Source organism: Xyrauchen texanus, chromosome 16 (assembly GCF_025860055.1).
Source record: "Xyrauchen texanus isolate HMW12.3.18 chromosome 16, RBS_HiC_50CHRs, whole genome shotgun sequence".
Classification (NCBI taxonomy): Eukaryota; Metazoa; Chordata; class Actinopteri; order Cypriniformes; family Catostomidae; genus Xyrauchen; species Xyrauchen texanus.
In genome coordinates this window covers 13713334-13739914 of record NC_068291.1, presented here as the reverse complement: position 1 = coordinate 13739914, position 26581 = coordinate 13713334, and the positions used below count along the sequence as shown (strand labels likewise).

The following is a 26581-nucleotide window of genomic DNA, read 5'->3' as shown; positions in this document are numbered from 1 at the left end:
AGAAAATTATGTCAAGCCTTTAGACAATTAGCCGAGTTGCTTCTGATAGGAGGTGTATTGAATTGGATATTAACTGTGGATGTATTTTAAGGCCTACCTTCAAACTCAGTGCCTCTTGGCTTGACATCATGGGAAAAATCAAAATAAATGATCCTAGACAAAAAATTGTCCAAGTCTTTCACAAGTCTGATTCATCAACGGGAGCAATTTTCAAATGCCTGAAGGTACCAGATTTATCTATACAAACAATAGTATGCAAGTATAAACACCATGGGACCATGCAGCCATCATACCGCTCAGGAAGGAGACACATACTATCTCCTAGAGATGAATGTAGTTTGGTGTGAAAAGTGCAAAACAATCCCAGAACAACAGCAAAGGACCTTGTGAAAATGGAGGAACTGGTAGACAAGTATCTATATCCACAGTAAAACGAGTCCTAGATCAACATAAAGGCTGCTCCGCAAGGAAGAAGCCACTGCTCCAAAACCGCCATAAAAAAGCCAGACTATAGTTTGCAAGTGCACATGGGAACAAAGATCTTACTTTTTGGAGAAATGTCCTCTGTTCTAATGAAACAAAAATGAACTGTTTGGTCATAATGACCATCATTATATTTGGAGGAAAAAGGGTGAGGCTTGCAAGCTGAAGAACACCATCCCAACCATGAAGCAAGGGGGTGGCAGCATCATGTTGTGGGGTGCTTTGCTGCATGAGAGACTGTTGTACTTCACAAAATAGATGGAATCATGAGAAAGAAGTTATGTGGATATATTGAAGCAACATCTCAACATCGCCATGTTAAAGCTTGGTCGCAAATGGGTCTTCCAAATTATCCTAAGCATACCTCCAATGTTGTGGAAAAATGGTTTAATGACAACAAAGTCAAAGTATTGAGTGGCCATCACAAAGCCCTGAACTCAATCCAATAGAAATTTGTGGCCAGAAATGAAAAAGCATGTGCAGGCAAGGAGTTCTACAAACCTGACTCGGTTACACCAGTTCTGTCTGGAGGAATGGGCCGAATTTCCAGCGACTTATTGTGAGAAGCTTGTGGAAGGATGACCAAAATGTTTGACCCAAGTTAAACAATTTAAAGGCAATGTTACTAAATACTAACAACCCGTATGTAAACGTCTGACCCACTGAATGTGATGAAAGAAATAAAAGCTGAAATAAATAATTCTCTACTATTATTCTGACATTTCACATTCTTAAAATAAAATAGTGATCATAACTGAGTTTAAATGTATTTGGCTAAGCTGTATGTAAATTTCTGAATTCAAATGTAAGTATATGTCTTTGACATACATATTTGATGTTTGGGTGTTGCTCAAATACACGTTTTCTCTTATAACTTCCCGAAAAATTAAACGTAACATAAAATGGTGATTATCTTTAAAATGAGGCCCCACACACAAGGTAATGGGATGCATAGATTATTAGATAACCCACACAAAGCACAATGTGCACACAGCATCTGGCTATCTGGCATCTTGTTACCTGGCTACAAACAAGTTAGCTTTGCTGGATCACAGCACTTCATTGAAAAAGCTGTAGCATCATGGAACGCTAAACCAATCAGATTGGATGCAGATTGCTCCAAATAGAGGACATAGTCCTCCATATTTGGGCAGAGAATCATGTGATCAGTCACTGTAATTATATATGGCAACCAGACGATGGTGCCAAAAATATGACACAAACTCAATGATGACTCAAATGGCACCGAATGAAGCTCATTCTGTGAAATCTCATTTCTAAAATAATGTCTGCATGCTATAAAACATTAAGTCATTGTTGTGATTGAATGTGAAATGAGTTCTTATGTACAATTATTGTGTTTTATTTGTTTGGAGATGCTTTTGGACACTTGGAGATGTTTTTGGACACAAGGATAAATTATTTTTGTTTTGCTTTTGATTGCTTTGTGGTATTAACACACAACTTTACTCAGTTACAGGTGACATGATCCGTAACAAAACAAAAGCAGTTTTTTTGGATCCACATTATTTACACACTGTGGTATTAATATGTCAAATTAGAAAAATAAGATTTTGATCTTATTCAAAATAAAATGTGATTTTATTTTTTCAGCAGTTTCTAAGGCTGAGATTTTCAGAATATGTCATAATCTGTATCATTGAAAATTTGAAATTTTTCTTTAAAATGTCACTAAACACTTGACCCTTCTTTTTTTTTTTTTCTTTTCTTTTTTTTTTTTGGTTGAGTTGTAAGCCTTTAATTTTGTGTATTACACTGAAACAGGAAATATTTAAAAACACCCTCAGAGCTTAAAGGGTTAAGATGTGTCTCAAATGTATGTCCTCTGACCATTGTGAACCCTGGTTGTATTTGTAGTTAGTGCTTTTCACTTTCTACTTATTGCCCTAATATCCCCAAGTATGTTTATTCACAGTTTAACTCACTGTCTCACAGCCTCACTGTCAGTGGCTTAATTTAATTTATCTTCAGTCACTGAACGAGATCCTGGAGTCTGTGGATGCTCCATTTGAAGTGAGTGAGGGCTTCATCCAGGCCATATCCCTGACTGTGCCGTGGGCCTCGCTGCTTCAGGACAACTGTGCACTGGAAGTGAGGGGCTTGCAGATGGTCTTCAGGCCAAGGCCTCGAATTGGTATGACACTTCTTTGCAATCACATTATTTTGTTGTTTTGTAATTAGTGTGTGTGTCAACTGTGCATTTAATTTTATGCTGTTTATGCTTGTTGCCATTTTCAGCATCTGGGATGGAGCCCATGTACTGGTCCAGCTTCATGACCAGCAGTATGCAGCTGGCCAAAGAGTGTCTAAGCCAAAGACTCACTGATGATCAGGGAGAGAGCTTCCAGCCTCTGGAGGGCCTGGAGAAGTTTGCCGAGACTATTGAGACAGGTATCTTCATAAACTAGGAATGAGTCACGATGGTCAACTAGTTGTTTAGTCAGGGGAACTAGTTTAACATTTTTCTTATTTATTTGTTTTCATATTTTTAGTGGCAGTGCTTAAAAGGCATATTTATTTATTTGAGCTGTATAGTTGTTTAAATAGTTTAAATAGTCTTCTAGGTTAACACAAGCTTTAAACAGCTTGATGAGCTTTATTTTTCTGCTTTAAACAGAGGTTGACTGATATATCGGTTTTATTGATGAATCGATGCCGATATTTGCTTTTCGGAACTATCGATTATCAGCAAACATCTATGCCGATAGTTGTTGATAGTGGTTTTTTTTTTTTTTTTTTAGTCCTCCGTGTTCCTCTGTTTCCAGTGCTATTTTGATTAGATAACCAATTAATCTAAATTGAAGCAAGGGCATGCAAATATAATAAATAAATATAATTAACCTGCTCTATCAGCATTTACATTTTGTTTCCAACTTCATATCATGTGAATGATTATAAAACCTTATTCCTAATTTAACCTCATCTGGTGAAATATATATATATATTTAAATATATATATATATATATTTCACAATTCCTGTGACACTAGCACCACTGCTAAATAAACAGGGACTACGTTTACATGGACACCAGAAAGCAGCTTATTACTAGAAAGCGACGTATTGCTAGAAAGTAGTGTTCTCGTTTACATGCGCTATTTAAGCGGGTTTCCCTCTGTAACGGGTTTTGGGAATGAGGAGGTGGGAACTGAATCAACACTCACGACTTTAATTATAACATAACATCAAACTGGAACATAATAACAGACGTTGACCACAAACACACACAGCTCCGTGTGTGTCTCTCCCTCTCTCCAGCACTCCCGACTCCTCTTATCTCTTTTCTGCTGATTGGGCCGCTGAGCACCAGGTGCGCACACTCACAGCCCGGCCACGCCCACCTCATCACACCCTCTTATGTAAAACTCTGGGATTCCCCCATTGTACAAGCGTATTAATTAAGATTCAACTTTATTGTCATTGTGCAGAGTACGGCTACAGAACCAATGAAATGCAGTTTTTCGCATATCCCAACTAAGCTGGGGTCAGAGCGCAGGGTCAGCCATGAAACAGGGCCTTGCACAAGGGCCCAACAGTGGTATCTTGACGGTGCTGGGGCTTGAACCCCCAACCTTTCGGTCAGTAACCCAGAGCCTTAACCGCTGAGCTACCACTGGTCATACAGTGTATACAGTGCATCCGGAAAGTATTCCACAGCGCTTCACTTTTTCCACATTTTGTTATGTTACAGCCTTATTCCAAAATGGATTAAATTCATAATTTTCTTAAAAATTCTACAAACAATACCACATAATGACAACATGAAAGGAGATTGTTTGAAATCTTTGTAAATGTATTAATAAAAAACGAAAAAATAAAAAAAAATTCACGCCTATTCATTTGCCTTTGCTCAATACTTTGTTCAAGCACCTTTGGCACCAATTACATCCTCAAGTCTTTTTGTGTATGATGCTACAAGCTTGGCACATCTATTTTTGGGTAGTTTCTCCCATTTCTTCTTTGCAGGACCTCTCAAGCTCCATCAGGTTGGATGGGGAGCGTCAGTGCACAGCCGTTTTCAGATCTCTCCAGAGATGTTCAATCTGGTTCAAGTCTGTGCTCTGGCTGGGCCACTCAAGGACAGAGTTGTCCCGTAGCCACTCCTTTGTTATCTTTGCTGTGTGCTTAGGGTTGTCCTGTTGGAAGATGAACCTTTGCCCCAGTCTGAGGTCTAGAGTGCTCTGGAGCAGGTTTTAATCAAGGATGTCTCTTTACATTTCTGCATTCATCTTTCCCTCGATCCTGACTAGTCTCCCATTTCCTGCCGCTGAAAAACATCCACACAGCATGATGTTGCCACCACCATGCTTCACTGTAGGGATGGTATTGTCCAGGTGATGAGCAGTGCCTGGTTTCCTCCAGACATGATGCTAAATGCCATTCGGGCCAAAGAGTTTAATCTTTGTTTCATCAGACCAGAGAATTTTGTTTCTCATGGTCTGAGAGTCCTTCAGCTGCCTTTTGGCAAACTCCAGGAGGGCTCTCATGTGCCTTTTACTGAGGAGTGGCTTCCGTCTGGCCACTCTACCATACAGGCCTGATTGGTGGAGTGCTGCAGAGATGGTTGTTCTTCTGGAAGGTTCTCCTCTCTCCACAGATAAATGCTGGAGCTCTGTCAGAGTGACCATCAGGTTCTTGGTCACCTCCCTGACTAAGGCCCTTCTCCCCCGATCGCTCAGTTTGGCCCAGCGGCCAGCTCTAGGAAGAGTCCTGGTGGTTCCAAACTTCCATTTACAGATGATGGAGGTCACTATGCTCATTGGCACCTTCAATGCTGCAGAAATTTTTCTGTACCCTTCCCCAGATCTGTGCCTCGATACAATGTTGTCTTGGAGGTATACATACAATTCCTTGGACTTCATGGCTTGGTTTGTGCTCTGACATGCACTGTTAACTGTGGGACCTTATATAGACAGGTGTGTGCCTTTCCAAATCATGTCCAATCAACTGAATTTACCACAGGTGTACTCCAATCAAGTTGTAGAAACAGCTGAAGGATGATAAGTGGAAACAGGATGAACTTGAGCTCAATTTTGAGTGTCATGGCAAAGGCTGTGAATATTTATATTTTTCCGTTTTTTATTTTTAATAAATTTGCAAAGATTTCAAACAAACTTCTTTCACGTTGTCATTATGGGATATTGTTTGTAGACGTTTGAGGAAAAGAATGAATTTAATCAATTTTGGAATAAGGCTGTAACATAACAAAATGTGGAAAAAGTGAAGCGCTGTGAATACTTTCCGGATGCACAGTATATGCGAATGTGAGGGACAGTCAATATTTTAGATTGGTGTGTATAAATGGGTATAGATTATATAGTATATGTGCGTTCCCCACTGTACTCCCTGAAATTTTGAATTCTTTCCGCTGTGTTGACTGTTGTTGGGCTCCATCCTATGATGTTTGTTATTCAGTCTGTTCATGCACATGCGTACTCTTCAAGAACCTGTAAGAACACCCCTTATGTGTTTAATTGATCACATAAGCCGGGTTCTCTGGGAGAAATCTGGGTGTGATAAGCCGCTTTCTCTTAATCCCTTAAATGGCGTAAAGAAATCGGTGTTCTTGTTTACATGAAATGCCACTTACTGAAAAAACCCTGGAATAACCGGTTTTCTTAAGTTCATGCAAACATGGTCAATGTTTTCAAAACCGCTTTCCAAATACGCCCCTTAACTGCTTTTGTTCAGACAGTCAGATAGACTCGCCCCCTACTCGCACCATTGGTTTAGTAACATTGTTGAGGCGGGTCGCCTCAACTTTCATAGTTCAGGCGATAATGTTCATAGTGCCACAGAAATGCTGTGATTACATTTTTCGAGAAATTAATTTATGAATGGCTTACTTGTTGTTGTCTCTGCAGATTAAGCTGGGATAGAATTTAATAGAAGTAATTTAACAATAAAAAAGTTACATATTTATTAATGTGTAATTTATCTTATCCCTAATATAGACCATAAAAACTGTATGTTCAATTAGACAAATTTCCAAGTGTCATTTATTCTATGTTTTGAAGTTTAATTGTGTAATTTATTTATTATTTTTAAGTTTATTAAGTCAGATTGAAGACCAGTTTGTCCCTGATTCTCTTTTAATGATTCAGCGAGTCTTTCCATGTTCTGTCTGTTAGTTTTAAGAAGAGTTAAGGTCACATTTGTGGATACTGTCCTGAGGATGGAACATGTTCCAGAAAATTCTAAAACTGGAATTGCCCTCGAACTCCGAATCAATAAGTATGTTTTCTTACACATTGATGTTCTTTCTTTGTTCATGTTTCATCTCAGGTGATAAAACCTAATTGTACTTAAATTTGTCAAATAATAGTTCTCTGTATGTGCTGTGATGTTTAGGATGGTTTACTGTGATGAGAGTGTAGAGGAGTGCTCCAGTGTCAATATCCATCAACCCACCACATTTGCACATAAAAACCTGACTCTGGATGGCGCCTCATTGTTCTGGGATGAGTTCTCAGAATCAGTGCGTGCAGGACTCAAATCATCCCCCACACATACAGTGAGCTTACATCATAATGTTTATAGTTGTAGGCAACTACATTATAACCAGATCTTTTCGTAATTATTTTGACTTGATTTAACTGTTTAACTGTACCATTCCCAAATCATATGTCCTTAATACATTAAAGGAGACGGAACCTAAGCTTTCACCGAGCTGGAACCCAAAAATCATCTGTGAGCCTCACCCTCAGTTCCCAGAGCCTGTGTCTTCATGTACACCATTTGAGCCAGTGCAGGTGGGCTGCCTCAGTGGAAGGCTGGAGCTGTCCGTGGTTCTGAAGCAAAATGAAGCCATGCCTGGAGCCAAGGTGGGTACTTATACTACATACATACAGTCATTTTAATTCTACCTGGTTATAAAGGTATTGCACAGATTGGCAGACATCCTGAGTTCCCGTGATCATTCCTTCAGTTTCTCCTTGAATTATTAAGGCTAAGGTCTAAGTTTTTAGATCATACCATAAAGAAGACATAATTAACTATATTGTCATCGAACTTGCCAAGATGTGTGTCCAGTGCACAACAGTACAGTTTCTTGAAAGATTTAAACAATTGTGGGCTCAGTACATATACGTGTTAGTTTGGAGGTCTGGCTAGTCTCCATAGTTTGATACCTCAGTATTCATTTTCACTCTTGCTTGTAAAATGGGCGGGGTGTGTGAGACGTTTACACCAGGGCGGCATATTAAGGGTGGGTATTAGGACAATGCTGCAGGGCCATTGGCCCGATGGTGGGAATGCTGATCGGTTTTGGTCTCGCGGCTATTTGCCCCGGCTGACCAGTTGATAGCCCTGGCTCGCACTGGCCTGATAGTGGAAAAGCGGCTGATTTATTTGAATTCAGTATTCAATATTAAGTATTTCTGAATGGTAATTGGCAAAGGGTAGTTGAGAAATAACATTTTAGGTAAAAAAATGTAAGCTGAAGTATGTAACTTTTCCGATGGTGTAACTTTTCTCCTATCAAAGCTTAATGTGCAGACTACTATAAGGAAGCCATTAGTATGTTAATATCTCAGTGTAAACACTGAGTCTCTGTAGTGCTGAAAAAAGTCCTCCATTTGTTTTGATCGACTTGTCCAGCCCAACATAGGAACATTGGCGGGACTATCTGTTTGTTTGATCGACGGCAGACTTGGGCTGTATTCGGAAGGCTGTTTGAAACAAATGTTTTGTTTTGCAATTCTGTTCGATGGTGCAGAAATTACACGCTTCAGCTTTAAATATAGGCTACATTATGTATAAAGGAAACTGTGTATTTTAGGTGCTATAAATTGTAATGTATTTTTTTTTTTTATCACAAATTATATTTTAAAAGTACAAATTTTCAGCGGCCTGGGTAGCTTAGCGAGCAAAGACGTTGACTACCACCCCTTGAATCACGAGTTCAGATCCAGAGTGTGCTGAATGACTTCAGCCAGGTCTTCCAAGCAACCAAATTGGCCCAGTTGCTAGGGAGGGTAGAAGGGCCTCCACCACCCGGATTGAGGCGAGTCACTTCATCACCACATGGACTTGGAGCGCATTGGGTATTCCAAATTAGGCAGAAAAGACAATAATTATTTAGAGACTATCAGGAATATAAGTTTAAAGAAATGCATGTGTTATAATTATAAGATTTATCATGTGTCGCTGCAGAAGACCGCGATCACTGTTTGAGATGTCATATCAGCTGCCCTAATATTTCATCATTGGTCTTTTTACAGTTGGACATTGATGGAAAGTTTGATTCTCTAATAATGCTGCTCTCTCCACGACAAGTCCACCTCTTACTGGACATGTTTGGGGTCTTCTCCAGCTCAGGTGACAGTTCTAACTCTTGTGAATGGCATTCATTCAGATATGATTCACCCATGGGTCCCTCACAGACTGATATTGAATGGAACTGAGTGCTTGTGTGTTTGTGGAGCAGGGCAGGAGTCGTCTGCTTTTGGGAAGGACAGGAAGAGTCGGCCCATGCAACAGGAGGACGAATATCGCCTCCACATGGAGCTCAACCGCTGCCTGAAGAAGGACATCATTACAGGGGCCTCCGACCGGGACTTGTTTGAGAGTCAGGCCACGAGAACGGTGTCCAGCAGAGGTTAGTTGAGAACAGCACAGCTTTTGCCACTTGGTTCTTCTTGCTTTTTCATCTCTAATTACATAACTACTTCACTAATTTGACTCTTTCTTATTGGTCTGGCAGAGGATGTATTTTTCTCCATGGCTGATATGGACATATCACACAGCCTATCATCTCTTCCTCCTCTTGGGGATCCACCCACTGTGGATCTGGATTTGTCTCTTAATAGCAACTACTCCACCTCATTGGGGGAGTCGCCATCTGGAAATGTAGCCGTAAGTCACCATATCTTGCTTGAATTCAGTTTGGGGAATTCACTTATAATTAAATGCGCCCATTGATAAGACAATTTATGGTGGGTCAATTCCACAAAGTCTGTCAAGAACATCTCTAGGTAATATTCAACTCCCAAATCACAGGGAAATTTTGTATTTTATACAAAGAAAATGAGACCTATTTTGTGCAAAACAAAAATCATGCATTCTGATATTATTGTTATAACAGCTAAGCACCCAGTTTCCTCCAATTCTAATTACTGTAATGTAAAAAGTAATTACATATTACTTAAATTGGAAATTATTTATACATCATTGTAATGTTTTTGTACTGACTTTTAATTTGTTAATTTTAATAAAAACATCATTGTGTCTGGATTGAATGATTGTCATATAATAGTAATAAATAATGGCTTGTTAAGATGCATTTTAGCAAGTGTAGTACATTAATTATGGTCCTTGTTTGACATGATCCTCAGATGGTGTGGGATGAGTACATGGATGTTACTAGACAAAAGGAGAAACAGACTATTGAGACACCACAGCTTTCACGAGATCCTCACTTCCCTCAAAATCTGCTCCGGCAGACCTGTGAGTCCTATTCTTAATCAATTAAAATTGTACTAACCCTAAATGTGTTTAAATATAGAACAGCTATGTAGCTTTATAGTGATTATTGACCGTTATGGCCACCTTTAATCATTCATAACTCTTCTCCATGTGTAATATTTAGCACATCCATCTAAGGGCCACTGTGATGAGTCAAGGCCTGAGCTGGTTCTCAGGCTGACAGTGGGAAGTCTTTGCTTGTCTGTGCTCCATATCGACCCCCTCCCACCTCCAGACTCCTCCCTCAGCCCTCTCGCACCAATGGCCTCAGAGTTTTTCCGTATTCTGTCTTTAAATCAACTCCCTGTAGGGGGTTTCCTCCAATCACGCACTATCTTTGATGAAGCCTGTCCACATGATCATCTCAGGTAAGCTTTTGCTGCTTTAAAACTTTTCTTTCTTGCTATATATTGTATTTGTATTGTAACAAGAACAAGTTGACAAAATCATAACTTTTTCTAGTGTTCATCTATTAGTGTTGTGCTTTTAATAACACATTTTTTCATAGTTGTCTTAAAGAGAAAAATAAAGGGATGCACTGAAATTTTGGCTTGGATTGAGCACAGTTTTAATCATTCACGCTTGTTTCGCTTTAAAAATTTGGGGAATTCTGTCTATCACGTCACCCTCACTCCATCTCTCCTTCACTCGTGATGCAGCGTTCAGCAGCTTGTGAGTGCAAGCAGTGGGGAAGCATTTATTTACAGAACTTTTGATTTTACATAAATATGTATAAACCTGTTATTTGGACATGTGCATGGTGTTGTACCACATCTTTATAAGCGAACGATGCGATAAAATATAATCATATATATGCTCCTGTGTATAATCAACAAAGCTGTCTTCATCGCAATCGCGCAACGTTGGAGAGATCACATTTTGTCTTGTGACATTGTGGCGCTCCCTCATAATACATTAAGAAAGGCAGAAATTGCAAAAACATTTTGTGTAATAAAAACCTCTGTAGAGTGAAGAGAAACACTTAAAACATACTTATGCACCCTTTACATATCTCATCTTTCTAGAGCTCCATCTGATGTATGTATCCGAGGCAGTGTTGCCAACTCTCGGAAGACAAATAAGCAACCGCAGCTTCAAAAACAAGCCCAATATTGTTTTAGCCTGTTGCATAGTGGTGGAAAGAGTACAGATATTTTTTTTAACTTAAGTAAAGGTACTTATACTGCTACTGAAGGAATAATTCACTTGAGTACAAGTACTCAGAAATATTATGCCGAAAAACTACTTCACAAGTTAAATTATAATAAGAAAATTATTATATATAGTGTATACACTTCCATTTTTATAACACAAATGCATTTTTGTTCTTGAAAGAAACTGATGCTTCCTTTCACAAAGGATGTGTTAAAATTATAAAAAATACTGCCAAAATCATTAATTGTGAATTTATTATTATTATTATTATTAATAATAATAATAATAAAAATATTACGTTTTGAAATAATTGTTTTAACTGGGATTTATTCATGAATTACTCTACAGCACTGATGTTATTGTGAGGCTGTGAGCAGACATTGTCAATCAATGCATTGGAGAAAACAGTGACCATAAATGTAAAAAAAATTTTGCTTGTCAGATTTTCCTAACAAGCAATCATATTTTATTAAAACGAGCCCAAAAAAACGAAACCCGTGATTTTTTTTTTTTTTTTTTTTTTCCAAGCGAGGAAGCAGCAAGGTTCTCAGGATTTTATTTGCTAAAATTTTCAATGCATTTTGTCAATATTAAACAGCCGTTTTTAATGCAACTGGTGAGAATTGACTTGTACTCTCAAAGAGATGATTTACCCAAAAATGTTTTTTTTTTTAACACTGTACAAAAAGGTTCCATTTTTTAACGTTAGTAACTACATCGGTTAACCTGAACTAACAGTAAACACCACTTTTATATAATTTATTAGTCTTTGTTAATGTTAATTCTAACATACATATTAATATGTTTTTATACATTAAAATACAAAGTTAAAAAGTAACATTTAGTTCATGAACCAACAAAAATGTGTATTATTTTTATTTTTACTAACTAACATTAAGATTGATAAATCCTGTATAATATTGTTCATTGTTAGTTCATGATAGCGAATGCATTATCTAATGTTAATGAATGGAATCTTATTGAGAATTTATCAAAAATTCTGTCATCATTACTTGCCTTTATGTTGTTCTTAACCTGTCTAACTTTCTATCTTCCATGGAAATCAAAAGGAGATGTTAGGGAGAATGTTAGTTTCAGTCTTAATCCACTTTTATTTTATGGAAGGAAAAGAAAAGCAGTGAGAGTGAATAGTGAATGTGACTAACATTCTGCCAAAAATCTAATTTTGTAGAAAAATATAATGCCCCCAGTGAGCAAGCCAAAGGAAAAGTGGTACATGTAACTACCTTAGATCTCTGTTAAATCTAATTCCCTTAGATGTTAGATGTTTATTGGCTGGCATAGGGAAGGGCTAAATAAAAATGAGGGAAATATAAAGCAGTGTCATCAGCACAACTATAAATGTTAATGCCCTGGATCCTAATAATATAATTTAGTCATCTATTGGGGCAAAATCTAAAAAAAGAACAAGAAAAGTCCCAAGACAGAGCCTTGTGGGTCTCCATACCCATATCCATGCCCCTGTATTTATGTTCTGTAGAGTAGGGTTTGTAAGGTACCACTGAAGGACCCCTTAAATTATAAATGCATTTCCATTGTTTATAGGTTCATAGGTCAGGGATTAAAGGTGACATATGAGCACTGCCAAGGATCCAGTGTACGGATGCTCAACACAGATCTCTCGCTAAGTCAGGTGGAGCTGTTGGAATGTTTATACTCTACTGACAGCCACATTACACAGAATGGAGCCGAGTACACAGAGGTACACACACAGAGCCATTTCATTAGTGTTGACAAACACAGATAAACCTTACATACTGTAGATATAACAGTTCTCTTATGGGACATAATGGTAATGATTTGTGTGTTCTGTGTCCAACATTAGCTTCTTACATTTGACGTCCCAGTCAGTAATGAGTCTCCGTCTCCCACTTGCCTTCATCTACTCTACAAACTAACAGAACGCAGAGGCCCACAGGTAAAAAAACAAAAATATATACATGAAATATAACCTCTCTTGAAAGTGTTGCATTGTACGAATAGAGTTCTTCCTAGGGCTGCAAGATTACGATTAACTAATCCAGAAAAGTGTTGATTACAGCATTGTTTTGGAGGTGGAGCCTACAAGGAGGTGGACTCACACACAATACATATTTTAACTTAAATTCTATTAATCATGCAGCACTATTACTTGCTCTTACTAAAGTAAATGACCACATGACCTTGTTCTTGACTGGACAGGTCTCTTGATTTTTTACAAGTTCATTGTAGTACATTTATTTGTACATTTAAAAAAATAAAATAATTTAATTGCAACTATTGTAACATACAGATATCAAACATGGTCAAACGAAAACACTTTTTCATTAGGGTGGGCAGGTACGTCTGAGCGCTGTACCTCGTAAGGCAGAGTTGCAGGTGAACTTAGGTAAAGTGCGCTCCGAGTGTGACGTCAGCATCGTGGACAGACTTAACTCTCTTCTCCAGCCCCAGAAACTGGTTACTACGGAGATGATGGCATCCCACATGTTCACATCCTACAACAAGCATGTCAGTCTGGTGAGAAACATTTCTTCTTGTGTTTCCTTTTAGTTTCTTCTCACTTTGTATCTTAGGCTTTATTCAGACAGAAAGCAAAATCAGATTTTTAACAACAAGGCAAACATTTCCGGTTTACATCCTCTCTTTCCACACTTCCAGCTATTCTGATCTATTGTGTAGGAAAGTCGGCATCGTGCTGATGCTTACTTTATAACCATAGCAGCAACCAATGTAGATTAATGGGATATTAACTACTCTGTCTGAACAAATGGATCAGATTTCATCACTTACAAATGACAAGATTTCTGTGCAATTTAATTTGTGTCTTCTGTGTTTTCCTCAAAAGCACAAGGCCTTTGCAGAGGTCTTCCTGGATGATAACCGAACCCCAGCGCACTGCCTTGTGTCTGTGTCTATAAACGCCCCCCTGCTGGTGCTGGTGGTGCGCTTTCCAATCCCGGACTTGCGCTCTGATCAGGAGAGGGGCCCCTGGTTTAAGAAATCCCTGCAAAAAGAGCTGCTGTGCCTGGAACTGGAGGATTTGGAGCTCAAGACGGAGTTCACTGGAGGAAACTCATCAGAGCAGACCAAGATGGAGCTCACGTTCAAAGAGCTCAGTGGTACTAACTTGTCGGCACATATACAATATAATCCAAACACAAATATTTTTTCGGTTAGATTTGATGTAATTTTTTTTTTAATTGTAGAGCTTGTACGACGACAAATTTTTAGTAGTTGAATAGTCATCCAGAAAAGTATTCAACTAGTTGACGGATCAATGTTTACCCTATGAAAATTACTTGCCATGCAGTTGTATTGAGGGAGGGAGTGTGTGAGCAGAGAAAAGGTCCGTGCACCTGAGATACAAATGTGTACATATCTCCATAGCCTTATGCCTTTTCATTGTCATAAATGTGCAAAAACGTTCATGACTAACTCACTTAGGGTTTCTGTAAGCCACTGGCAGACACTTGAGTAGTTTTAGAGTATTTTTGGCTAGTATTTGAACACTTTAAATTAACAGATCATCCCAGATGGAGAGGGCTTCACTTTATTCTCACTTTCACGTAAACATTGTTGGGTGTAATCTGAATACAGATTATTAAATTACTTGTATTGAATTACTTTTAGACACAAAAAAGTAGTGTAATACATTACATGTAAAAAAAAAAATTAAAAAAAGTATTTGCATTCAGATTATTTACTTCCTTTCAATGAAGGAAACTACTTTTAAGTACATTACTTGAGTTACAAATATTTCAAAAATATTTATATATATATATATAATACAATTCAAATGTGAATTAATATGTTCATATATATATATGTCTGTTTGCGTTTCTGTTACAGCTAAAGTGTGTACGACAATAAACGAGAAAATATAGACATTATTTTGAATTTATAGAGCAGAAAAACAAAAATGTTTGAAAGTGTTTTAGAAAATAACTTAAAAGTAATTAGTAATGTAATTTATTTTTTCGATGAAGTAATCAGGAAAGTAATCTAATTCATATTTTTAGAGAAGTAGTTAGTAATTTGTAGTGGATTAGTCTTTTTGTTTTGTAACACCCAACACTGCACATAATTCCTAAACTAATGTCTCTGCTACACTTGCAAAACTAATCAACTTGTTGGTGCAGCCTCTTAAATTATTATGTTTGGAGAGTGTGAAACTGTGTGAGAGTGTGATTATTTTATTTAACACACTTCTGCAGTCATCCTCCACATACAGATGTAAAGAGACTTAAATATATCTAAACTTCACTTCCTATTTTCTAAAAAAGAATAAACGGTATTTAATTTTTCTGAGATGTAGAGGATATGCTTCTCAAAAATGTTATGTTCTCACACCACAGTTTCAACCGCATATTTCTAAAGACCATGTTAAAGTAAAACAAGACTTTCAAGAGAGAAGGAAAAGAGACGTTGGCCTACCAATATACAAATGGTTCTTAAAACACACAAATATAAAGGATGTTACAATGGTAGCAACAGATATAATACTCCTTCAGTTGGTATCGCCTTATCAAGCAGCACTTATGATTCCACCACTAATGATTTTCCCTTTCAAGGGAACTGCCATATTGACAAATGCAGCATAAACCACTAAAATATGAATGCACCTCAAAACAACATTCACATTTTTGTAAAGCACATTTCAACCATGCTGTGTTTTTATTTGCTACACCAGGGTCATTCCAAAAAGACAAAGAACACCCAGCAGCCAGGTTCTTACGAGTAGCTAACACCATGGAGGAGAACATGACATCTTCTGACTGTGGCAAATTCGACTGGCCCAGGTATGCTGAGAGCTCTAATTGAAGTTTTCAAAGTATTTCTGGACTGTTTTGTGGGCCAAAGCATTTCTTGCTCTCTCCCTATTCAGAGTGGTACTGAAGGTGAACCCCATGACCGTGCACTCCATCCTAGAGCGTATAACAACTCAGGAAGAGGAGGAAGATGTGGATGGTCACTCACAGGAGGAAGAAGAAGAAGAGGAAGGAGCAGCCCACTCCCTGAAAGATGTGTGTGATTTTGGGAAATCTGAGCCCTCACCCTTCTCTTCACGCCGTGTCATGTATGAGAACGAGGAGGTAATGTCAGACATTGTTTTTTCCCCTAAAATGAAATCTTTTTTTGGAGGGAAATTGATATAACAAACAAATAAAATCAGCAATCCCCGTTTTGCTGTATTGACAATATGCGCTTTGTAAAATTGTTCAATATCCTTTTTTTATTTTCAGTTTTAAATTACATTTCAAATCTCAGTTTTATTTAGTGTGGACTCTTGAATCCCACTGTACAAATTAGTGAATGGTTTCGTGTAAAGTTTCGATTTATAACATTGTGTATCTATTGTGCCTCAGATGGTTATCCCAGGAGATGTGTTGGAGATGACTGAATTCCAGGAGAAAACCATGAGCAACTCCCGCTATATCCTGGAGCTGTTTTTCCCCAATGTGCAGCTCTCTTTGCCCAATAAAGCCTTTTATGAGAAACTACACAACAGGTAAAACAATTACTTGTACCTGGAAAAACAAAACAGGAGTATTCAATTGGACCAAAACAATCACTGAGCACTTGGTCCTAATAAAGTGCTCAACGTGGTCTTCTACTGTTGTAGCCCATCTGCCTCAAGGTTCGATGTGTTGTACATTCTGAGATGCTATTCAGGTCACTACAATTATACAGAGTGGTTATCTGAGTTAACGTAGCCTTTCTATCAGCTCAAACCAGTATGACCATTCTTCATTGACCTCTCTCATCAACAAGGTGTTTCCATCTGCAGAACTGCCGCTCACTGGATGTATTTTGTTCTTGGCACCATTAGGAATAAATTCTAGAGACTGTTGTGCATGAAAATCCCAGTAGATCAGCAGTTACAGAAATACTCAAACCAGCCTGTCTGGCACCAACAATCATGCCAAGGCTGAAATCACTCAGATCACATTTTTCCCCATTCTGATGGTTGATGTGAACTCTAACTGAAGCTCCTGACCCGTATCTACATGATTTTATGCATTGCACTTCTGCCACACTATTGACTGATTAGATAATCGCATGAATAAGTATGTGTACAGGCTTTCCTAAAAAAGTGCTCCGTGAGTGCATGTCAAATAAGCTTGTGCTAATTGCATCTTTTTTTTAAATCTGCATAATTTTAGTTTTTTTCTTGCATTGAATCTTCTTTTTGTTTTTGCTCTTACAGAATTAATAATGACCTGCTGCTGTGGGAGCCCACTGCTCCATCTCCAGTGGAGACGGTGGAGAACATACCATATGGAGTGGGCCTTTCTGTAGCCAGTCAGCTCATCAACACCTACAGTAAAGACAGCTTCGGTCAGTTCAGATCTACTGGCCCTGAGGGTAAATCACAACTCTACTTCTGATCACACTTCAGATGAATAGTTCCCCTAAAAATGAAAATTCTGTGTTGATGATTAAATCCTCATGATCCAAACTCCTATGACTGACTTTCTTCTGTGGAACACAAAAGGAGAAATATTCAAGAATGTACTGGCCACTTTACAAAGCTTCAACATAACAAAAAAATTAACCATAACGTAGTCCATACACCTCATGCGTTATACTGCTTAAAGTCTTCTAAAGCCATACAATAGCTTTGTAGGAGGATCGGACTGAAATTTAAGTCATTATTCTCTATAATTCCCTTCTACTGTAGCTCTCATATCTCACTCGCAAGATGTTTTAGTGCATAACAAATGTCTGTTCCTCAACAAATCTATCATATGGCTTCAGAAGACTTTGAATAAGCACATAAATCATGTGGAGACTTATGATACATTTATGGTGCTATTTTGTCATTTTGGAAGTTGACAGCCCAGATCCTCATTCTTTTTCATGACATGGAAAACTTTTCCCCTTTTCAAAGTAGAAAGTCATACCATTTTGGAGCAACATGATGGTGAGTAATAATAAGAGAATTATCATTTTTGGGTTAACTTTTCCTTTGCATAATTAGCAATAATTTTGATCTTATTGCTTACACCTAGAGAAATATTCTCAGTCTCAAGATTGATACCATCTAACATGCTCTACCTGTTAGCAGGGTCTTTTTTCATGGGGGTGGTGTGTGTGTGTGTGTGTGTGTGTGTGTGTGTGTGTGTGTGTGTGTGTGTGTGTGTGTGTTAGAGGAGGAGAGCGGTTCTGAGGAGGAGATCCTGCAGTATTACACTCCTGCTGAACTGGGCTACAGGAACAGGAGGAAGAAGAAAAGGAGTAAGATTCAGCCCAAGAACTCACAGAGCCACTTCTCTATCATGCTGTCTGTGAACCACGGCCTGCTGACTATAAACACAGAGCTTAAGGTATTACACCTGCTTTTAGTCATTACTTAGCCCTGTAATGAATACACGATCATGAATATAATAAGTGCCTGGGTGAACTTTTTTCAGGACCATTGATATTTGTGGCATTGTGACATTATTTTCATGACAATTTATCGATTATTTAAAACCATGCTAGTATTTGTTGTACTGAATCAAAAAAAGAAAAAAGTCTCTGGACAGAATGATTTTCAGTACTTTAATACAATAATAGAAACATTGTTTGTCCTGAAAATAATGTCACAATGTAAATAATATTAACATAGATTTAAATAATTAAATCTTCACTTTGCTTTCTCTATGCAAAATGCATGTTTTTCGGGTGAATGACCTGGACATTTGAGGTTTTTGACAGGCTTTGTGAGATTCACCCACCTACACTATGGTATAGTATGTATAGTTGTATGTAGCATGTTTGGTTGCAGCATGTTCTTGAGTAAATCCTGTGAGGTTTTTGGAGTAAAGATGTGCTTTACCAGCAGGAGGATCAGAGCATGTTCCCAAAAAAACATGGAGAGTTCTGGATGGAAGTAAAAAACGGGACGCTGTTTGGCGTGATGCAGCATGAGGGCTACAAAGATCAGCATTACATCTGTTTCCACACATCTCAGGCCTTTCTCTATCACCATGGTAACCAAAAACACAGGCATCCTCAGTTTATAATTTGTTTTGTTCAGTATAGACAAGTATGTGCTTAGGCTAATGTAGTTACAAAATGTGAGTGATGTAATTGTTTCTGAATTAATCAGGTACAGTGGATGGAGATGCACCTGAGTGGAGTGTTGATCTGCCCTGCAGGACGCGCCCGCATTGGCTGGAGCCTGTGATGTATGCTTCTGAATCTGCCCCAGAGAGTATGTCTCCCTCTGAAGGGCTCAGTTTAGAGCCTCACAGTATGCTGTCTGTCGCTGTTAAAATCTCCTCCCACAACACTGATCGCAATGTCAAGGTGAGCCACATCAACCGTGTGCAGAATATAATATAATTGCATACTGAGCTGTTTACTTTTTCCCTGATGTAGCCCAAAGTAAGTTGATGTTGCTGAGTTCCATCAGTTTGGAAGAAGTACACCTCTGGACTGCATTTATCTTTAATTATGGCTTGCTATAGCCCTCAGCAAGCTCCGTGTCCCATTAGTTTTTTTTTTTTTTATTGAACGTCTTTTTCAGTGTTTTCTTGAAACTGTTCTTTTTGTTTAGTTGAAATTGTTGCTGAGATATTGTGATGTGTTGCTGTGTTCTCAGGAGTTTCTTATTGCCACTGGCATGAGGGGAGTTACACTGCAGCACAGAGTGGTGCCTTCAAGTCTGGGCTGGTACGGCCAGGTAATAACATAAGACCTCATGCAAATGATCGGAAATAAAAGGTCCTACAGTATGTGCTCTCAAAATGTAGTTTTTCAGTAAGATCAGTCGTCATAGTTAATAAATGGAATAAAACTGAATTTGTTTCAGTAAATGTCTCTGTGCTTAACATTATTGGTCTTCTTTCCACTGTAGATAGTTGACTTTTTAAATGTGTCAGATGAGCCAGTGCTTGGTTATACCCCCCCATCATCTGTCTCCACCCTACATCTCCACTTGTGGAGCTGCTCCCTTGATTACAGGTGATGCATTTACCCATAAATATATAAAATTAACCAATATAACAATTTCTCGGTGCACTTTTTATCAGGCCAGTTAAGTTATCTAATGTTCTTTGGAGTCAGCATTTTACCTGTATTAATGTAGGTAAATGTTGGTGTTTAATGCATCTTGTTAAATTAGCACATATAGATTAATTATCCTTCACTTTTGTGTTTATTTTGGAAAATCTTGCAGTGGAAAATGTGCCTTGATTTTTTTTTTTCAGATTAGATTTTTACTGTTTTACATTTTGTATTTAGGGATAGTTCACCCAAAAATGTAAATTCGTCATTATTTTCTCACCCTCAATTTTTTCCAAACCTATTTGACTTTTTTTTTTTTCGTCCGTGGAACACAAAAGTAGATGTTAGGCAGAGTGTTAGCCTCAGTCACCGTTGACTTCCATTGTATGATAAAAAAATATGCAATGAAAGTAAATGGTGACTTAGGCTGTCATTCTGCTTAACCTCTTCTTTTGTGTTCCAGTCAAGTCAACTTGAGGGAAAGTAAATTATAATAAAATTAAAATTTTTGGGAGATACTGATATTTAGCATATGGTCAAAAGGCTTAAAAATATTCAGAGATCATTTTTGACTTATATCACTCCGCCATAGTTGACCGTGTTAGTTTTCTTTTGTTCTGTTCAGTCTTTCCTGTAATCTGCACAGATCAGTAGTTATTGTGAAAAAGAATGCTTTGGAATATACTTAGCTGTGTTTTTTTCTCTATAGACCCTTATATTTACCTGTGAGATCTCTGCTGACAGTGGAGACCTTCAGCATCTCCAGCAGTGTGTCTTTAGATCACTCATCCTCCACTCTCAGGTAGAGTTCATATGATCTCAACATCAGCTACAGTCATTTCATGTTTCTATGACTGAATGCTTACCTGGTTATTTAATTGTATTTGCTTATACTTTCTTCCCCTGTAGAATCATTTTAGATGAGGCTGCATTGTTTTTGTCTGACAAGAATGCTTTGTCTGTTAATTTGGCTCGAGGTGAGGAATCATTCACATCAGTGCTGTATCAACATGTCTGGCTGTCAAGGACACTGCTCTTATTGTCTTGTTTTTGTGTCTTGATGTTCAGACTATGTACAGGTGGTTGATATGGGAACTCTAGAATTGAGAATCACAGCAGTCAAACCAGGAACAGACGGCAAAATGGTATGAAAGTACTTTGATAAATTAGACGCATGGAATAGGACACACTAGAGTTGACTCAACAGTTTTCTGCTGTAGTTCAGATACAGATTTGTATCTGTCTGAAAATATATACAGTATCTATCTATCTATTTATCTATCTATCTATCTAATCTATCTATATACATACATTACTGTGCAAATGTTTTAGGCACTTGTGAAAAATGTTGCATAGTGAGGATGTCTTCAAAAATAATGACATAAATAGTTTTTATTTATCACTGAATGTCATACAAAGTCCAGTAAACATAAAATAGCTAAATCAGTATTCAGTGTGACCACCTTTGCCTTTTAAAACAGCACCAATTCTCTTCAATACACCTGGTTTTTCTTGGTTGTTGGCAGATAGGATGTTCTTCTTGGAGAATTCACCACAGTTCTTCTATATATTTATGCTGTCTCAATTGCTTCTATCTCTTTATGTAATCTCTGACTGACTCGATGTTCAGTGGGGGACATGACATCTGTTGCAGGGCTGTTGTATGTGTGTGTGTGAGAGAGAGAGAGAGAGAGAGAATGTATTTATCATTTTGTGGTGATCCATTTAGAGCATTTATTTGCTGAAAATGACAACTGGTCAACAAAAAAAAAAAGATGCAGTGTTTTCAGACCTCAAATAATGCAAAGAAAACAAGTTTATATTCATTTTTAAACAACACAATACTAATGCTTTAACTTGGGAAGAGTTCAGAAATCAATATTTGGTGGAATGACCCTGATTTTCAGTCACAGATTTCATGCATCTTAACGTGCTCTCTACCAGTCTTTCACATTGCTGTTGGGTGACTTTATGCCACTACTGGCGCAAAAAATTATTGCAGCTCGGCTTTGTTTGATGGCTTGTGGTCATTCATCTTCCTCTTGAACACATTCCAGAGGTTTTCAGGAGTTCAGGTCTGGAGATTGGGCTGGCCATGACAGGGTCTTGATCCGGTGCTCCTCCATCCACACCATGATTGACCTGGCTGTGTGGCATGGAGCATTGTCCTGCTGGAAAAAACAATGCTCAGATTTGGGGAACATTGTCAGAGCAGAAGGAAGCAAGTTTTCTGTCAGGATAAGTGGCTTGATTCATGCTTCCTTCGCAAAGACGAATCTGCCCGATTCCAACCTTGCTGAAGCACCCCCTGATCGTCACAAAGATGAATAGCCACAAGCCATGAAACAAAGCCAAGCTGCTTATATTTTTGCACCAGAAGTGGCATAAAGTCACCAAACAGCATTGTGAAAGACTGGTAGAGACCATGCCAAGACGCATGAAAGCTGTGACTGAAAATCAGGGTTATTCCACCAAATATTGATTTCTGAACTCTTCCCAAGTTAAAACATTAGAATAGTGTTGTTTAAAAATGTTTTCTTTGCGTTATTCGAGGTCTGAAAACACTGCATTTTTTTTGTTTTGTTATTTTGACCAGTTGTCATTTTCAGCAAATAAATAATCTTAAATAACAATATTTTTAATTGGAATTTGCGAGAAATTTTGTCAGTACTTTATAGAATAAAATTTTGTTTTTCATTTCACTCAAACACATACCTATAAATTGTAAATCCAGATTGTGTGTGTGTGTGTGTGTGTGTGTGTGTGTGTGTGTGTGTGTGTGTGTGTGTGTGTGTGTGTGTGTGTGTGTGTGTGTGTGTGTGTGTGTGTGTGTGTGTGTGTGTGTGTGTGTGTGTGGGTGTGGGTGTGGGTGTTTGAGAAGGGTTAAGCACTGTTGAACTGTTAAGCTGAAATGGGAACACTGCAGCTGTTGGTGTGTGATTGTGTGTGTGTGTGTGTGTGTGTGTGTGTGTGTGTGTTTAATTAATTGTAAAAGTTTTCATTATAAACAAAAATAGTACGTTTTTAATTTGCTAAATTAGATGGAAAATATAGCTTCAAGCACCGAGAACACATATGGCATTTTTCTCTGCACGTTACGGTTCGACTCTACTCGCTTTACGGTTCTGAGCTTACATTTCCACTGCAGTTTAGTGCCATCTCAACGTGGGTGGTATTATAGGCTGATCGTCATAGTTGCGCCACCTCTACTGATATGACATTATCTTAAACACAACGCAAACTGACCAAAACAATAACACGACCGTTAGCTACTAGGTCATTGTGCTGCATAAAGCAGTTGTTGCATGTTGACTTTACACAAGTGTAACAGTTAAATTGGCCTGGTTGTTTTAGAAGTAAGCTTCCAGTAGCTGGTCAACTAAATAAAGTGAAGCTTTCAAGCAGAGTATAGAGTTAACATACCAAAACATACCATCCTCCATCGTGGATCAACGCCAGTCCAGAGCACTCTCCCTCTCATTGCCCGCTGGTTTAGATAGCGTCCATTTAAGTCACTTAAGTTTTTTTTAACTGTTCCCTACACAGTGACTACTCTCCCTGACCAATCGGTGATCTGCAGGATTTTGACATCACATTTAGCATCGGCTCGGCTCGCTTGGAACCTTGACCGCGGTGGTACTAAAAAATGATCAGGTACCAGGTACTATCCAAAGTGGAAAACCCCAAAATAGCGAGTTGAGTCGAGTTGTACCTTGCAGTGGAAAAGCCCCAATAGTCTGAACGTGACATGCAAAGCACAAGTCAACCCAGGGCAGAATCAAACCTGCAGCTTTTGGTTCAATGATACTGGACACTATCTACTGCATCACATTGCCACAAGGTTGACAGCCACCAAAGGGACACGCCAAGCTGTCACAGAAGTCTCTACAGTAAACTTTGTATTGGCGTAACCTTTAGGCAAAGATGAAAATAAATTTCCATGTGGCTCTGTTTGGAAGGATTAGCTAAAAAAAAGAAAAAGCAATTAAACTCACAATCCAGTAATATGGCCACCATAATAGGCAGAGTTTCAGTGTAAGGGGAACATTACAATCACCATAGGTTAGTAATCAGAGGAAGCAAGAACTTTCTTTTAGACTAAACAGTTCAAAAGTTAAATGCAACATCAAAGTGAACTTTTGAACTGTCTGGGTGCTATGCAGTTTGGCCTAGAGACCACGAACTTGGTCAAGTTGCTATTTATACCCACCCCTATAAGTGTGCCAAATATAATCATTTTCCTAAATTCGGTTCATAGTGCTGCCTTAAACTCCCATTGGGGAGAAAAAGGAATAATAAGAATACCTGCAACCAGCAATGATTGGGGATACCCTGCATCCATTCAGTGAACACAACACAAAGGCCTCCAGTACAATAGAAATTCAACTGTAAGACTTGCCTAGGTGGGGATGGAACCTTTGGAACATGGTGTCGATGATTCAAACAAAGGTTCTTTTAAATCAGTCAAGTATTTAAAAATATATAACTTTTTGATAACATTCAAAATGACGTAAAGGTAATATGGCCAATGTCGGAAAACAAAGTATCGCCAAAATCCTCACGACCCACGGAATAGACACCATAGCCACCAACATCATGATTTAACTACATATGGTTCAAAAGTTATGGACAAAAATAGCAATTTTTGTCATTTCTTGACCCATAGGTGGTGCCATCACCAAATTTTGCTGGTGCCCTCAGATCATGGTCCTAATGAAGCACACAAAGTTCCATTTCGATTGGCTAAAGCATTTCTAAGCTACAGCCACACATCCTGTTTCACGTTGACCATATTAACTGTTTGTTGCTGTAACTTCATAACATAGAAAATCGAAATTCTGTATTAAAAATGTTTGTTTCTAGGCCAAAATGTTAAAATGATATGCACAAAAGAAAAGTGATTTTTTTTAAATCCGTGTCTGATATTTCTGTCTTCTATTGGTCACATGTATTCTCGACATTGGATTCGCTGGTAAGAGTCCACCGAACTTGAATGAGCTTGCTTTTTTGCGGTCTCCTGCACTTAGATGCGTCTAAATGGTAGTGAATAAAGTAATAAAGTGTTGTGTAACCACCTCTTAAGAAAACGAATGAACACAACATGTACACTATCAACAAATTTAAGATTTTGTGACAAAGTGATAATTCTGTCAAATGGTCTTAATCTCTATCACACTGGCTGCCGCCCATCTTTTTCACTGAAGCCTGTCAGACAGAATGTCCTACAGGCTTTTCACCCTATTAAAGCACTGTTTGTATTTTTGTGTGTCTTTAGACAGAGCCAAGGTTTGAGCTGCGTTGCTCAAGTGATGTTATTCACATTCGCACCTGCTCTGACTCCTGTGCTGCACTCATGAACCTTATACAGTACATTGCCAGTTATGGGGACCTAATGCCCCCTTCTGGCCTGGAGCCCAAAAGCAGAAGCACTAAGCGAAGAGTGAAGGTCAGTTCTATTGTTTACCATGAAACATACAATCATCTCACACATACTTAAAATTCATTGAAAGAATTTATTTTAAAATATGATGTAATTATATAAAACAAACACTGCCTGATTTTTCCATATTTGAAATGTTATTAAGACTTAAAGGGATAGTTCACCCAAAAATGAACATCATTTTGTCATCATTTACACAGTCTCATTTTGTTCCAAACCCATATTAATTTCTTTTGGCCCATAAATGTACTTCATACGACTTCATGCACTACAGTATATTCCAAGGCTTCTGAAGCTATACGACAGTATAACAATAGTTGTAATTCGCAAAAAATTGTTCCCTCGATTGTAGATCTTAAATCACATTTAATTAAATTTAAGGCATACCAGGTTAAACATCTGTGGTGTCAAACAATACAATGTCAAATTATCTCTGTTTGTGTAATGCATCTTGCCACACCACATTTGAATTTAATGAGATTTGAGAGCTACAGTGGAAAAGGGACATTTTTAGAGAAGCTAAGCTAGCACATACAAAGCTATTGAATGGCTTCAGAAGACTTGGAATAAAGGGAACAAATAATATGGACAACTTTTGTGGTGCTTTTTTTTTTTTTTTTTGCCATTTTTGGACCTTGACAGGCCCAGTCCCCATTATAGAAAACAGCACCAGGAAATATATTTTTTTTATATAATATGGGTTGGAAGGTATAGATTGAGAATTGTTTTATTTTTTTGTGTGATTCCTTTAATTGAGCTGTTGTTTGTGAGTGATTCATGATGAAGACATTTAATGTTGTCCAGACTGAGGCAGTGAGTCGGCCACCAGCTCAGACTCCTTTACTTCCTGAAGCAGAGCAGCAAATTCTTCAGGATCTTATGAGTGATGCCATGGAAGAGACAGATGGCCTGCAGAGCCATACACTGCAGCAGAATGGTTAGACTCACAATTTTTGTTTTATTGTTGCTTTTGTTTTTGAAGGCTTTTTTCAGAATGTTTCAATCAGACTGTATTTTTAAA

At 38.1% G+C, this 26581-nt stretch overlaps 1 protein-coding gene across 4 annotated transcripts in view; it reads left to right on the top strand.

Moving 5' to 3' along the window:
- atg2b (autophagy related 2B) overlaps nucleotides 1-26581 on the top strand; it is a 43152-nt gene that overhangs the window by 2948 nt on the left and 13623 nt on the right. For 3 of the 4 annotated variants that reach the window (XM_052145105.1, XM_052145104.1, XM_052145103.1), the window contains exons 3-30: nucleotides 2476-2638; nucleotides 2743-2895; nucleotides 6635-6737; nucleotides 6855-7017; nucleotides 7148-7327; nucleotides 8726-8822; nucleotides 8932-9102; nucleotides 9208-9359; nucleotides 9839-9950; nucleotides 10093-10336; nucleotides 12690-12846; nucleotides 12970-13062; nucleotides 13455-13643; nucleotides 13972-14245; nucleotides 15817-15925; nucleotides 16012-16219; nucleotides 16493-16635; nucleotides 17335-17492; nucleotides 18279-18454; nucleotides 18952-19102; nucleotides 19222-19421; nucleotides 19717-19797; nucleotides 19972-20078; nucleotides 20830-20922; nucleotides 21030-21097; nucleotides 21189-21265; nucleotides 25396-25566; nucleotides 26365-26497. In XM_052145105.1, coding sequence (XP_052001065.1) covers nucleotides 2476-2638; nucleotides 2743-2895; nucleotides 6635-6737; nucleotides 6855-7017; nucleotides 7148-7327; nucleotides 8726-8822; nucleotides 8932-9102; nucleotides 9208-9359; nucleotides 9839-9950; nucleotides 10093-10336; nucleotides 12690-12846; nucleotides 12970-13062; nucleotides 13455-13643; nucleotides 13972-14245; nucleotides 15817-15925; nucleotides 16012-16219; nucleotides 16493-16635; nucleotides 17335-17492; nucleotides 18279-18454; nucleotides 18952-19102; nucleotides 19222-19421; nucleotides 19717-19797; nucleotides 19972-20078; nucleotides 20830-20922; nucleotides 21030-21097; nucleotides 21189-21265; nucleotides 25396-25566; nucleotides 26365-26497 — 4126 coding nt within the window. The remainder of the gene's footprint in view (nucleotides 1-2475; nucleotides 2639-2742; nucleotides 2896-6634; nucleotides 6738-6854; nucleotides 7018-7147; nucleotides 7328-8725; nucleotides 8823-8931; nucleotides 9103-9207; nucleotides 9360-9838; nucleotides 9951-10092; nucleotides 10337-12689; nucleotides 12847-12969; nucleotides 13063-13454; nucleotides 13644-13971; nucleotides 14246-15816; nucleotides 15926-16011; nucleotides 16220-16492; nucleotides 16636-17334; nucleotides 17493-18278; nucleotides 18455-18951; nucleotides 19103-19221; nucleotides 19422-19716; nucleotides 19798-19971; nucleotides 20079-20829; nucleotides 20923-21029; nucleotides 21098-21188; nucleotides 21266-25395; nucleotides 25567-26364; nucleotides 26498-26581) is intronic. The other variant, XM_052145106.1, reaches the window with a different exon arrangement.